Source organism: Saprolegnia parasitica (genome assembly GCF_000151545.1).
Source record: "Saprolegnia parasitica CBS 223.65 unplaced genomic scaffold supercont2.15, whole genome shotgun sequence".
Taxonomy (NCBI): domain Eukaryota; phylum Oomycota; class Saprolegniomycetes; order Saprolegniales; family Saprolegniaceae; genus Saprolegnia; species Saprolegnia parasitica.
Genome location: NW_012156409.1, coordinates 361,284 through 371,529, shown reverse-complemented (window position 1 = coordinate 371,529; position 10,246 = coordinate 361,284). Strand labels below are relative to the sequence as shown.

Sequence of the window (10,246 nt, the reverse complement as noted above, 5' to 3'; positions counted from 1 at the left end):
CGAAGGACGCGGTGCGCAAGCTCCAGCACGTGGTCGTGGGCAGCATGCAGCTTCTCCGTCATGGCAGCCAAAGCAGCTTCGTGCTCGGCTTGCAGACGTTCGATCTCCATCGTGTGGTCGCGTGCCAAATCCGATGCGATCGGCGTGTTGCTAGCGCAAGGCGCAGAGCGCACCGCAGTGGCAGTGGTAGAGCGTGTAGCTGGCTTGGTCGCCCCTTTGGCTGTCGTCTTGGCCACCGACTTGGTGGTGGTAGGCAGGCGGAACGGGTGCGAGATGCGGAGTTGGGCTTCGAGCACCGCGACGCGACGGGCCTTCTTGTCCTGGTGGTATGTTGCGCTGTAGAGAGTCATCTTGCCTGGTCCCTTGATAAATGAATGGGAAATGCCATGCAGGATGCTAATCCAAGCTCGATATGGTAGAATCGACACACTGCCCTTTACACGACAAAGGCGAGCTTCCAGTCAGCAAGCCATGCCTCAGCCCTCGAAGGCTATGGCGCGTGAAGGTTTCAAGCAGCACAAGGCGAGGACAATGGCAGAAGCAACCCACGTTATCTGCCTTTAACGTAAGAAGCGCTCCTGGGACGCCACGTGCGGTAAACAGTGTAACCAAGGATCATATTCCAGGAGTTGCCACTCGCATGTGCGTAGCTGCTCTGAATGGAGCCATTGTCACGCCGTTCGTGCCATGCTTCCCTGTTCATGCGTCGATAACTTTGTCAAGGTCTGGGTTGAAGTCCTGCTGGCTGCTCCACCGCGTTTACCCTTCCTTGTGGAAATAAAACGCGCGATCCTGGGTTTAGCCGTCATTTTAACGTGTACACTATGTATTTGTATGAAAGCGATGTCTTTTGACATTGTATACATATACGAAACCCAAGTATAGCGCTATACTGCCGTCACAAGCTCATCTTTCTCCCTCGCCATGTCGTCCGACTTGTTTGCCGATTGGCACGAGGAGCAGTCGGGCCGCGACAACTCGACGCGCGTCGCCGCAGCCCGCGCGGACTACACGTCTCCCTACATGAACGTCGCCGCGGCCGCGGCCAGCTCGGACGACGACGAGCCCATCCGCCTCCAGGCGCCAGCCCGCGCCGGCGTCGGCGGCAAGCAGTCGACCATGTTCGAGCTCCGCGAGCACGGTCTCAAGGTCAGCCGCCGCAAGGGCTTCACGCCACGCTGCTTTAGCATTGGCAACAACGTCATGGCGATCGGGTCTGCGGAAGGCTCCATCTTGCGCTGCACTGCCGACGCGACGGACGCGACACCCAACGCGGTCGAAGAGATCACGATCGAACCAAAGGTCGCAGTCATCTCGATCTACATCGACCCGAGTGGTGGCCACGTGCTTATTTCGCTCGAGAATGGCACCAACTGGTACCTGCACTCGTCCACGAACCGGCCGCGGAAGCTCACGAAGGCCCAAGGCCGCTTCACGTGCGTCGCGTGGGACCGCCAGCTTGGGTCGCCCGCGACAACAGAGTCGATTCTCATCGGTACGGACGTCGGCTACATTTACGAAGCCGAATTTGACGGCAAGGAGAAAAAGTTCAACCGCGTGTACGCAATCACGCAGCAGGGCGCGATCGCAGGTCTCGAGTTCGAGCACGTCAACCAGACACAGCTCTACGTCATCATGACGACGTCAGGGTCGGGTCGGCGGCCCACGCGCATGTACCAGTTCCTTGGCGGCCCGACCTTTGAAGGTCTCTTTGGCGCCTACATGTCGACCGACGCGCTTCGCTTCAACGAGATCATGGGCGACATCAACACGGCGCAGCTCTCGGTCTTGCCAAGCACGAGCGCGAGCGCGCCAAGTGCTTTGCGATCCTCACCGGCGAAGGCGTGTACCACGGCGACCTCGGCTTTGGCGCGCGCAGCTCGATCGACAACATTTGGACCAACGTCGACATGCTCACGTTCCCACCGTCGTCGTCCGACAAGCCGACGAGTTCGCCGGTCGCGATCGCGACGACCGAGTACCACGTCGTGCTGCTCTACTCCAAGTACGTCCAAGTGCTCTGCAAGCTCAACGGGCTCGTCGTCCTCGAAGAGCTCTTTGACGCGCGCGTCGGCAGCATCAACGGCATCGCGTACGACCCGACGCTCAACACGCTCTGGATTCACTCGGAGCGCCGGATCCTCCAAGTGCTCGTGACCAACGAAGATCGCCACATTTGGAGCTTGTACCTTGCGAAAGCGACTCACGACGTCTTTGCCAAGTCGACGGACGACCTCGAACGCGACTTTGCCCGCGCGCTCGCCGCGTGCCACGACATTGTGCAGCGCCAGAAGGTCTGGACCGCGCAGGCAGACGCGTGCTTTGACCGGGAAGAGTTTGATCGCGCGGCGGTCTTGTACGCCAAATCGTCGCGGTCGTTTGAAGAGGTCGCGCTGCGCTTCATGGAGGTCCAGGCCACGGATGCCCTGCACGCGTTCTTGCTCACGAAGCTCGGGCAAACGAGCAGCGAGGACAAGACGCAAGCGACCGTGCTCTGCTCCTGGCTCGTCGAGCTCTATCTGGACAAATTCAACGGCCTCTCGGTCGCAGAGAAGGACATTGACGTGCACGCAAACCTCCTCTTTGAGTTCAAGCAGTTTCTCCAAGACCACAAGGGCCATTTGGATCCGGCGACGACCTTCAACTTGATTGCATCCCACGGCCGCGCGGACGAGCTCGTCTTTTATGCGAGCTTGATCGAAGACTACGAGAAGGTCGTGACGTACCACATTCACCGCGGCGAGTATGGCGCGGCCATCGAGCTCCTCAAAGGCGCGCCAACGCAAAAAGTCGAAGAGCTCTACTACAAGTACTCGCCCGAGCTCATCGTGCACAAAGCGAAGGAGCTCTTTGAGGTCTGGAAGGCCGCCGAGACGCTCGACCCGTCGCGTCTCATCCCAAGCATCGTGCGCCATGTGCACCAGAAGGACGAGCACGTGAACCGCCGGTCGGTGCTCGAGCTCGCAATCGACTTTCTCAAGTTTGTCATCAAGCAAGGCAACCGCGACGAGACGATCCACAACTACCTCGTCTTCCTCCTCGCCAAGCACCCGGACGAGCGTCTCCTGATCAACTTTCTGAGCAAGTCGACCGGGTCCCAGCTCTTTGATCCGGCGTTCGCGCTGCGTCTCTGCGCGCAGCACGAGAAGAACCGCGCGTGCATTTACATTTACTCGGCCATGGGGCTCTACCAAGAAGCGGTCGAGAAGGCATTGCAGGTCGACGTCCAGATTGCCAAAGAGATGGCCAACATGCCGGACGACGCGGATCTGAAGAAGACGTTGTGGACGCTTATCGCCAAGCATACGATTGACGCGGGCGGCGACATCAAGGAGGCCATGGGCATCCTCAACGAGAGCGAGATGCTGCAGATTGAGGACATTCTGCCCTTCTTCCCCGACTTTGTCGTCATCAACGACTTCAAGAAGGAGATTTGCGAGTCGCTGCAGGTCTACAACGACCGCATCGAGCAGCTCAAGGCCGAGATGCGCGAGTACACCGAGTCGGCCGAGCTCATTCGCGCCGATATGCAGCAATTGCGGAAGCGGTCGGCCAACATTTACGGCAACCAGCGCTGCGACCTCACGGGCGACAACATTCTTAGCAAGGAATTCTACCTCTTCCCGTGTGGCCACGCCTTCCACGCCGCGGCCTTGCGCCAAGAAATGACCAAGCACCTCAACAGCTTCCAGCGCCAGACCGTCAAGCAGCTCATGCAAAAGCTCCAGGAGCTCTCGCTCGAGCCGCAGCAGTCGACGTTCCAGCGCGTCGCCAACGTCTTCTCGAGCGACAAGAACAGCGCAGACGCGATCACCGCGCTCAAGACCAACACCAACGAGCGCGAATTGGTGCAGCAAAAGCTCGACGAGATTATCGCCTCCGAGTGCATCTTCTGCGGCGAAGTCATGATCAAGTCGATCCATCTGCCCTTCATCACGGACGAGGACGAAGCGCGCGAGGGCGCCGAATGGCGCATCTAATGCATCGTCTCTATCTAAAAACACGCCAGGTTTGGTTGCATATCTTGGATTTCAAGCGTTGAAGAGTATCCCAAATGGCGTGAACACAGACAGCGCGGCTGATATTAAAATAGCGCCGAATCACTTGAAGAAAGTATGTGGAATAAAACATAGCAAAGAAGCGGTGTCGCACACACACAAGATCGCGGTCATGCTCGCCCTCGACTTCAAGGACCTCCCAAAGCACCGACCATGCCAGTACGAGAAGCTCAAGAAGACGCCGAGCACATGGAAGAGCCGCGTCGCAGCCCTCGAGCGCGCGAAGCGCCGGGAGCCGCCGGCGAGCGGCAAGCTCCGAGTGCCCCGCCCTCCGAGCTTGACCCCGGACGGCAAGAAGCGCCATGGCGCGAGAGGGATGACGTTCACCGAGGCCGATCGGGCGCACGTAGCCATTGACGCGTCGCTTGATGAGCTGCTTCAGCCGCTCGATGACGACGGATTGAAGAAGATCCCGATGCACCTCCTGCCCGACATGCACACGCTTCTCGCACAGCGGCAGCGCCGGCGAAACCCGCTCGACTACATCAAGCACGACCACGTAGAAGTCATGTGGCTGCATCAAATGGGCGGGTCGCACGAAGGGCTCGACGAGTACCGGGCATGGCGCGTCGCCCACGGCCAGTACTAGCATGTACTCGTATCTAAATCGCCATAAGACTTGTAGCACCATCCTCCGGCGTTGACTCGACGCATGGGCTTCCGAAGCACATGCATGCAATGCAGAGGCTCGCCACCATCATAACGTCTTGTCGTCCATCAGGCCAAAAATAGGTCGCTTGGTCGATGCCATCGTCGAGGCTCGGTGCGCCAGCCACCGCTTACCGTCTTGATGCGATCGTGTCCATTAGGAGGAGATGGGACCTCTTCTGCCGCGCCTATGTACGCAGACGGCATCGCTTGCATCTGACTGCATGATGGTGCGTAGAAAAGGGTTGACAGGCCGATCGGGCAGCTTCAAGGACAGCGTCCGACGGCACGATAGCGCCGCCAGGGCGCTGCCGCTCTTCGGTCGCCAAGGCTCGGTGGTCACCGCCAAAGGCGGTATCAAGAGCATGTACGGCCGCTGCATTCATCGACCACGGCGACCATGCCGAGTGTAGGCCGTCGCGCGGGATCAAGACGAGCCACTACCTCCATATGGCCCAGAAAGGCCCGCCCGACATCAAGCAGCTCATGGGTAGTCTCGCTTCGACTGAACGCGTGCTCTCATTCGCGCAGAGGACGTCTACCTCGAGATGGAGCGCCAGCGCACCCTCGGTGTTTTAAAAATCCCGCTCAAATTTACCGACTTTTACAACGCGGGTGCGTCCCAACTTCCCGAACAAGACACGACGAAATACGTAGACATTACCGTGCTCTTTGTGCGCGCGGCCATGGACCACGTGGACTCGATCGTGGCGCTCAAGATCCTCGAGAAGAACGCGATGCCCGAGGTGCGCTCGCGCGCAACTCAGCTGCACGCCGAGACGCTGAGCCGCCTCGCGACGAGCTACTCGCGCATCGTGTTGCACTGCAGCAACTTTGAGCGCCAAAAGGAAGACGAGGTCTTCTTCGAGTGCGTCTACTACTTTGTGTGCGCGATCGTCAAGGTCCTCCATGCGCCCGAGCACTGGCACACGATCGAGGAGGAGCTCGGTCCCCTACCCCTTCGGTATCGTTGACATGTCTCATAGTGATCCATCTCTAGGTTACGCGTTCCGTGGCGAGTCGTTCAACATCAACGGCCGCGGGTCCGCCTCTCGTCTCGTCGTCTTGCAATGTTGGCGATGCTGTGGGTTCATAGGCACTTGCGCGTCGAGCCGGTCGAGGCCAAGCCGCCGACGCGCTTTGGCGCCGCGGCCGAGGCGACCGAGAGCCTCCGCTTCGTGACCGCGAGCACGAACGAGCGCTACGGCGCGTTCATCCAAATGGTTGGCGTCAACTCGATCGTGGCGCGCGTCGACAGCACGAAAGCGCGCGTCGACACCAACTTGCGCATCGCGCAGACGATCCGCGACCGCATCAACGCCGCGCACCGCACCGAAGTTGCGGCGCGGACGACCCAAGGTACCAGAACCTCGCACGTGGAAGAGCCCTTCCCATATATGTATCTAGAGCTCGAGTTTCAGAAGCGCAACGCGACGCGCATGGAGGTCTACGGCCACGCGCCGGCCAAACCCATGCACGGACCGAGCGCCCACGGACCGTACAGCCCCCGGCTCAACATGCGCGCGACCCTCGATGCGCGGTCGCCGGTCGTCGCGCGCATTTTGCCGCCGCCGAGCGAGGCCGGGAGCCCGCACAAGTAATTCTACGTCCAGCGGTATCCTTCTTCTCAGTGGGCTCACTACATCGTCCACTGTAGACTGGGTGAAGTCCAGGCGCCGACGCATGCGAGTCCGAGTGCGAACACTTGCAGCCCACCGAGCGCGACGCGTTCAAGCATGGCCGACGTGCTGTACCGGTCGTCGGCAATACCCAAGCAACCTGCGTTGGCATCAAAACCAATAGGACGATCTTAAACAAGGCAATATATTATCAACTAAGTACTAGGACCCTACACCCACTTGCGGGGCGAGGACGTGGCCGCGGCCTTGGTCGCAGTCTTGGCAGTCGCCGTCGTCCGGGACGCCGCCGTCATTTTGGCGCGGACCGACACAGTTTCGCCGGGGCCAATCGAGTGCCGGCTCGGGCGCGTGACCGTGCTCAGCGCCTTGGCGCGCACCACGGGAACCGCAGCGGCCACCGACGCAGCAGTCGGCGCCGTCACCGACGCCGTCGTCGGCTTGACCGGCAAACTCAGGCGGCGGCTCAAGGTCGAGCGCGTCGTTGTGGGCTTGGGCACGACGGGGGTCGTCGTCGATGTGCTGCGCGCCGACTTGCTACTGACGCTCGAGAGGCGCGACGACGTCGATCCAATCGACGCACGCGGCGCGCGCTTCTTGACCTCGGGCTCGGGCTCGCTGTCCGTGTTGAGGCGCTTCCAGTCCTCGTCCGCCGGCTCGTTCGGCTCGTCGTCGCCCGATTGGTTGGACGCCTTGCTGCTGAGGTTGGACGCAGCCGTCATCGTCGTCTGGAAGCTGTTGGAGCGCGTCTCGAGTTCGTCCCGGAGCTGCTCAATCTCGGCGCGGAGGCGCGTCAGTTCCTTCTCGCTCTCGCCCTTTTGCTTAGCGAGTTCGTCCTTCATCGAGAGGAGCTCGCCCGACTCGACACTCGTCTGCTTGGCCGCGCCGAGCTCGACCTGGCTCACGCGCGCGCCAAACTGCAGCGAGCAGAGGCTCTCGCCGACGTCGGCCACGTCGGGGCTCACTTGCAGCATCATGAGCGCCTTGGCGCCGCCCGAGAGCATGTCGCGCAGCGTAAATGTCAGCTTCGAGTTGCGGTACGGCACGTGCTTGGCCTTGTGCTGGAGCGCGTGGACGACGTCGCCGAGCGTCGAGAGCGACTTGTTGATGTGCTGCGCTTCCTTGAGCCGGTCGCCAGTCACCTGCGTGCGCGAAATGCGCTCCGAGCCCGCGAGATCCACGAGGCAGAGCGTGCTGTTCTTCTTCTCGAGCGTTTGGCGGCTGGCGCTCTGGACGTACACGAAAATGATCGCGTGCGACCGCGAGCTCTCAATGTTCATCTTGGTCGAGGCCACCGACCGGTTCTTGTGGCCTTCGTCGAGCACGAGCTGGACTTCTTCCCACGACGACACGGGGCGCGTCTCGAGCGAGTCCTTCGCCGTCAAAATGTCCTTGGAGAGCAAATCGCGCGGCTGGTCGTTGTAAATCTCCTGCATGCTGATCGAGATCCGGTCGTCGTACAGCAGCTGGCGCGCCGTGCTCATCTCAAACAACTGCTGCAGCGCGCGCGGGATGATGCCCGGCGCGCGCGGCTCACCGACCATCGAGTACGTCTTGCCGGCGCCTGTCTGGCCGTACGCGAGCACGCACGCGTTGTAGCCGTCCATGACCGAGCCCACGAGCGGATCAATGTGCTCGTACACGTCTTCTTGCGTGCTTTCGGGGCCGTAAATCTGGTCAAAGACAAACTCCTTGCGCTGCGACGCGACGAGAAGCGTCTGCGGCTTCGGGTACATGTACGCACTCTCTTCGTTGGTCGCGACCTTGAGCGGGCGGATGCGGCAAAAGACGCGGATCTTGCCCGACACTTCGTGGTACTTTTCCGTCATGCGCTTGCGCTCGAGCGTCTCGCGCTGGAGGTGGTCGTACAGAACCGTCTCGCGGTTCTGGGACTCGGTCATGACGCTCTCCATCGCGTTCGTCATGTACTGCTCCATGTCCTGCACCTCGGTCGTGAGCTCGTTGCGCATGTCTGCGAGCTCGGCCACGAGGCCCTGCGTGTGGTCGTACAGGCCATTGGCTTTGGCCTCGACGGTCGCCAGCTGCGCCGTGAGCGCCTCAATGTCGTCCTCCTTGGCCTTCTTGTCGGCCTCGACCGCCGTCAAGTGCGCGCCCTGCGACGCAAATTCGTCGCGGACCGTTTGGAGGTCGGCCGTCGTCGCCATGAGCGAGGCCTTGGTCGCCTCGAGAGTCGCCGTTGTTGTCGCGAGGTCGGTCGTGAGACTGGCGATCGTCGCGTTCTGGGCCGCAATCGATGCATCCTTGTCGCTGACGACGACCATGAGCGCCTTGAGCTTGGCGTTGAGGTCATCAATGTCGGCCGTATACTTGGCGTGGAGGCTCTCCGTCTCCTGCGCGTGCTTGGCCGAGAGGGCCGCGGCGGCATCGTTGTGCGACGCAATGATGGACGCCAGCTTGGCGTCGTGGTCGGCGAGGAGCGCGTCCGTGGCCTTGGCGTGGTCGCTCTTCAAGCTCGACGTCGTTTCGAGCAGGTGCGTGTGGAGATCTTCCGTCGCCTTCTTCGAGTCGTCGAGGCGAGCATGCAGCTCCTTGGTCGCGACGCTCGACTCGTGCTCGGCGCGATCTTTCCGCAGCACCGTCTCTTTCAGCGTGAGGTTGTCATAGGCAAACCTACAAAACCACCGAATTCAGACGTTAGAGGCAGGGCAGAATACGGACGGTTGACGATACCGTTCAACGTTCATCTTTTCGGCGGCGAGCTGCGCTTCGAGCTCGTGGATGCGCGCTTCCGCGTCCTTGGCCTAGCGTTGTGTGTATGAGGCATGGCGATTGGCACATGGAATCGCCTACCGCGGTGTCGTTGTACATGGACGCGCTGCTGGACGTGCGCGACAGTTGCGGCTTGGCCTTGGCAAGCGGCGCCTTGGCCGGCGACTTGGCCGACGTCTCCATCTCTTGCAGCAGCAACGGCAGCGTGTTGACGAGGCGGCGCATGTCAATGTCTTCGTACTTGGGCAAGAAGAGCTTGAGCGCGTCGAGCTCCTTCTTGGAGACGAGGAGCCGCGCGCCACCCTTGCAGGTGACGACGAGCACGTCTTGGCTTGCGCCCGCGTTCACGAGCTCCGTGGGCGCCATGCTGCCTTGCGGCTGGTACTTCTCGTAGAGCACGGGGTGCATGGGAGAGGGCTGCATGATGGTCGGTCGTCGGTCGTATCAGAGGAGCGCCGCCGGACCGGAAATGACCACTTGGCGTAACCACTGGCAATCGCGTTGGCTGGCAATTTTATTCGCGTTCCCGAGTATACAAACTCCTAGTGGTCGCGCATCTACGTCGATCGTGGCTCGCGCGAGAGAAGCTCGCCACGCGCGCTGATTGGCGCATCCTTCATCCAAGACGCCTTTTTGGCCAATCAAATCGCGGTTTGTAACACGTTTCTTGGGTTGGCGCCTCGGAGACGAAGAAGGGGAGAAGCAGAAGAGGGGGATCAGCTGAGCCGCGCTAGCTTCCCGTCACATCCGCGCCACTTGCGGATTGCAGCGGCCTCGGATGATACTCGAGCGTCACGCCTCATCGATCTCGCTCCATCTCGCTCCATTTTACCGATTTATCGATCGATACACTTGCTATTTATGCACCCAGTCATGAACGCACGAGCGCCGACGATGGCTGCTCAAAGACAAGGCGGCGGCAGCGCTGCGTAAGGACGCCCTGCCCAAATGTTGAAGGCCTGTCATCTCGAATTGGGTGGATGCTTGTCAATGCTCCGACCTCTGAAAATGAATAAGTTGTTCCCGCCACGATGGGCGGCTGTTTACCAATTGCTACAGTGTATGTTGGCATCGTTGGGTGGCTTCTTCCGATATGTTCGTCCTTGTATGCCGGGTGGTGTTCGCGCCGAGACGGGGGCGACGTGAAAGCGAGATGTTCCCACCCGCTTTGCA

General features: G+C 60.7%; 4 protein-coding genes across 4 annotated transcripts; 3 read left to right on the top strand and 1 right to left on the bottom strand.

The window, feature by feature from the left end:
• Positions 1 to 924: 924 nt before the first annotated feature.
• On the top strand, positions 925 to 4,013 carry SPRG_05279 (hypothetical protein; the record flags this gene model as incomplete). Its single annotated transcript, XM_012343879.1, has 2 exons — positions 925 to 1,785; positions 1,809 to 4,013. The coding sequence occupies 2 exons, from the start codon at positions 925 to 927 to the stop codon at positions 3,978 to 3,980; spliced, it is 3,033 nt and encodes a 1,010-aa protein (XP_012199269.1). The 3' UTR covers positions 3,981 to 4,013.
• Positions 4,014 to 4,127: 114 nt separating this feature from the next.
• SPRG_05278 (hypothetical protein) lies at positions 4,128 to 4,702 on the top strand (the record flags this gene model as incomplete). The annotated part of the gene is made up of 2 exons (XM_012343878.1): positions 4,128 to 4,640; positions 4,684 to 4,702. The coding sequence occupies exons 1-2, from the start codon at positions 4,171 to 4,173 to the stop codon at positions 4,700 to 4,702; spliced, it is 489 nt and encodes a 162-aa protein (XP_012199268.1). The 5' UTR covers positions 4,128 to 4,170.
• Positions 4,703 to 4,789: 87 nt separating this feature from the next.
• On the top strand, positions 4,790 to 6,551 carry SPRG_05277 (hypothetical protein). Its single transcript, XM_012343877.1, has 10 exons — positions 4,790 to 4,821; positions 4,868 to 4,898; positions 4,945 to 5,073; positions 5,120 to 5,196; positions 5,238 to 5,321; positions 5,364 to 5,654; positions 5,707 to 5,749; positions 5,803 to 6,065; positions 6,114 to 6,303; positions 6,364 to 6,551. The coding sequence occupies exons 1-10, from the start codon at positions 4,803 to 4,805 to the stop codon at positions 6,518 to 6,520; spliced, it is 1,284 nt and encodes a 427-aa protein (XP_012199267.1). The 5' UTR covers positions 4,790 to 4,802; the 3' UTR covers positions 6,521 to 6,551.
• On the bottom strand, positions 6,509 to 9,535 carry SPRG_05276 (hypothetical protein). Its single transcript, XM_012343876.1, has 3 exons — positions 9,155 to 9,535; positions 9,035 to 9,105; positions 6,509 to 8,974 (listed from the first exon to the last, which is right to left on the bottom strand). Exons 1-3 carry the CDS (start codon positions 9,494 to 9,496, stop codon positions 6,556 to 6,558), a joined length of 2,832 nt encoding a protein of 943 aa, XP_012199266.1. The 5' UTR covers positions 9,497 to 9,535; the 3' UTR covers positions 6,509 to 6,555.
• Positions 9,536 to 10,246: the final 711 nt, after the last annotated feature.

Coding starts and splice junctions, on each gene's coding strand:
- SPRG_05277 (XM_012343877.1), top strand. Junction 5,655..5,706: donor CACGATCGAGGAGGAGCTCG/GTCCCCTACCCC, acceptor ATCCATCTCTAG/GTTACGCGTTCCGTGGCGAG. Junction 6,304..6,363: donor GAGGCCGGGAGCCCGCACAA/GTAATTCTACGT, acceptor CGTCCACTGTAG/ACTGGGTGAAGTCCAGGCGC.
- SPRG_05276 (XM_012343876.1), bottom strand. CDS start 9,496: ATGCAGCCCTCTCCCATGCACCCCGTGCTCTACGAGAAGTACCAGCCG. Junction 9,106..9,154: donor CCATGTACAACGACACCGCG/GTAGGCGATTCC, acceptor ACACAACGCTAG/GCCAAGGACGCGGAAGCGCG. Junction 8,975..9,034: donor GAAAAGATGAACGTTGAACG/GTATCGTCAACC, acceptor GTGGTTTTGTAG/GTTTGCCTATGACAACCTCA.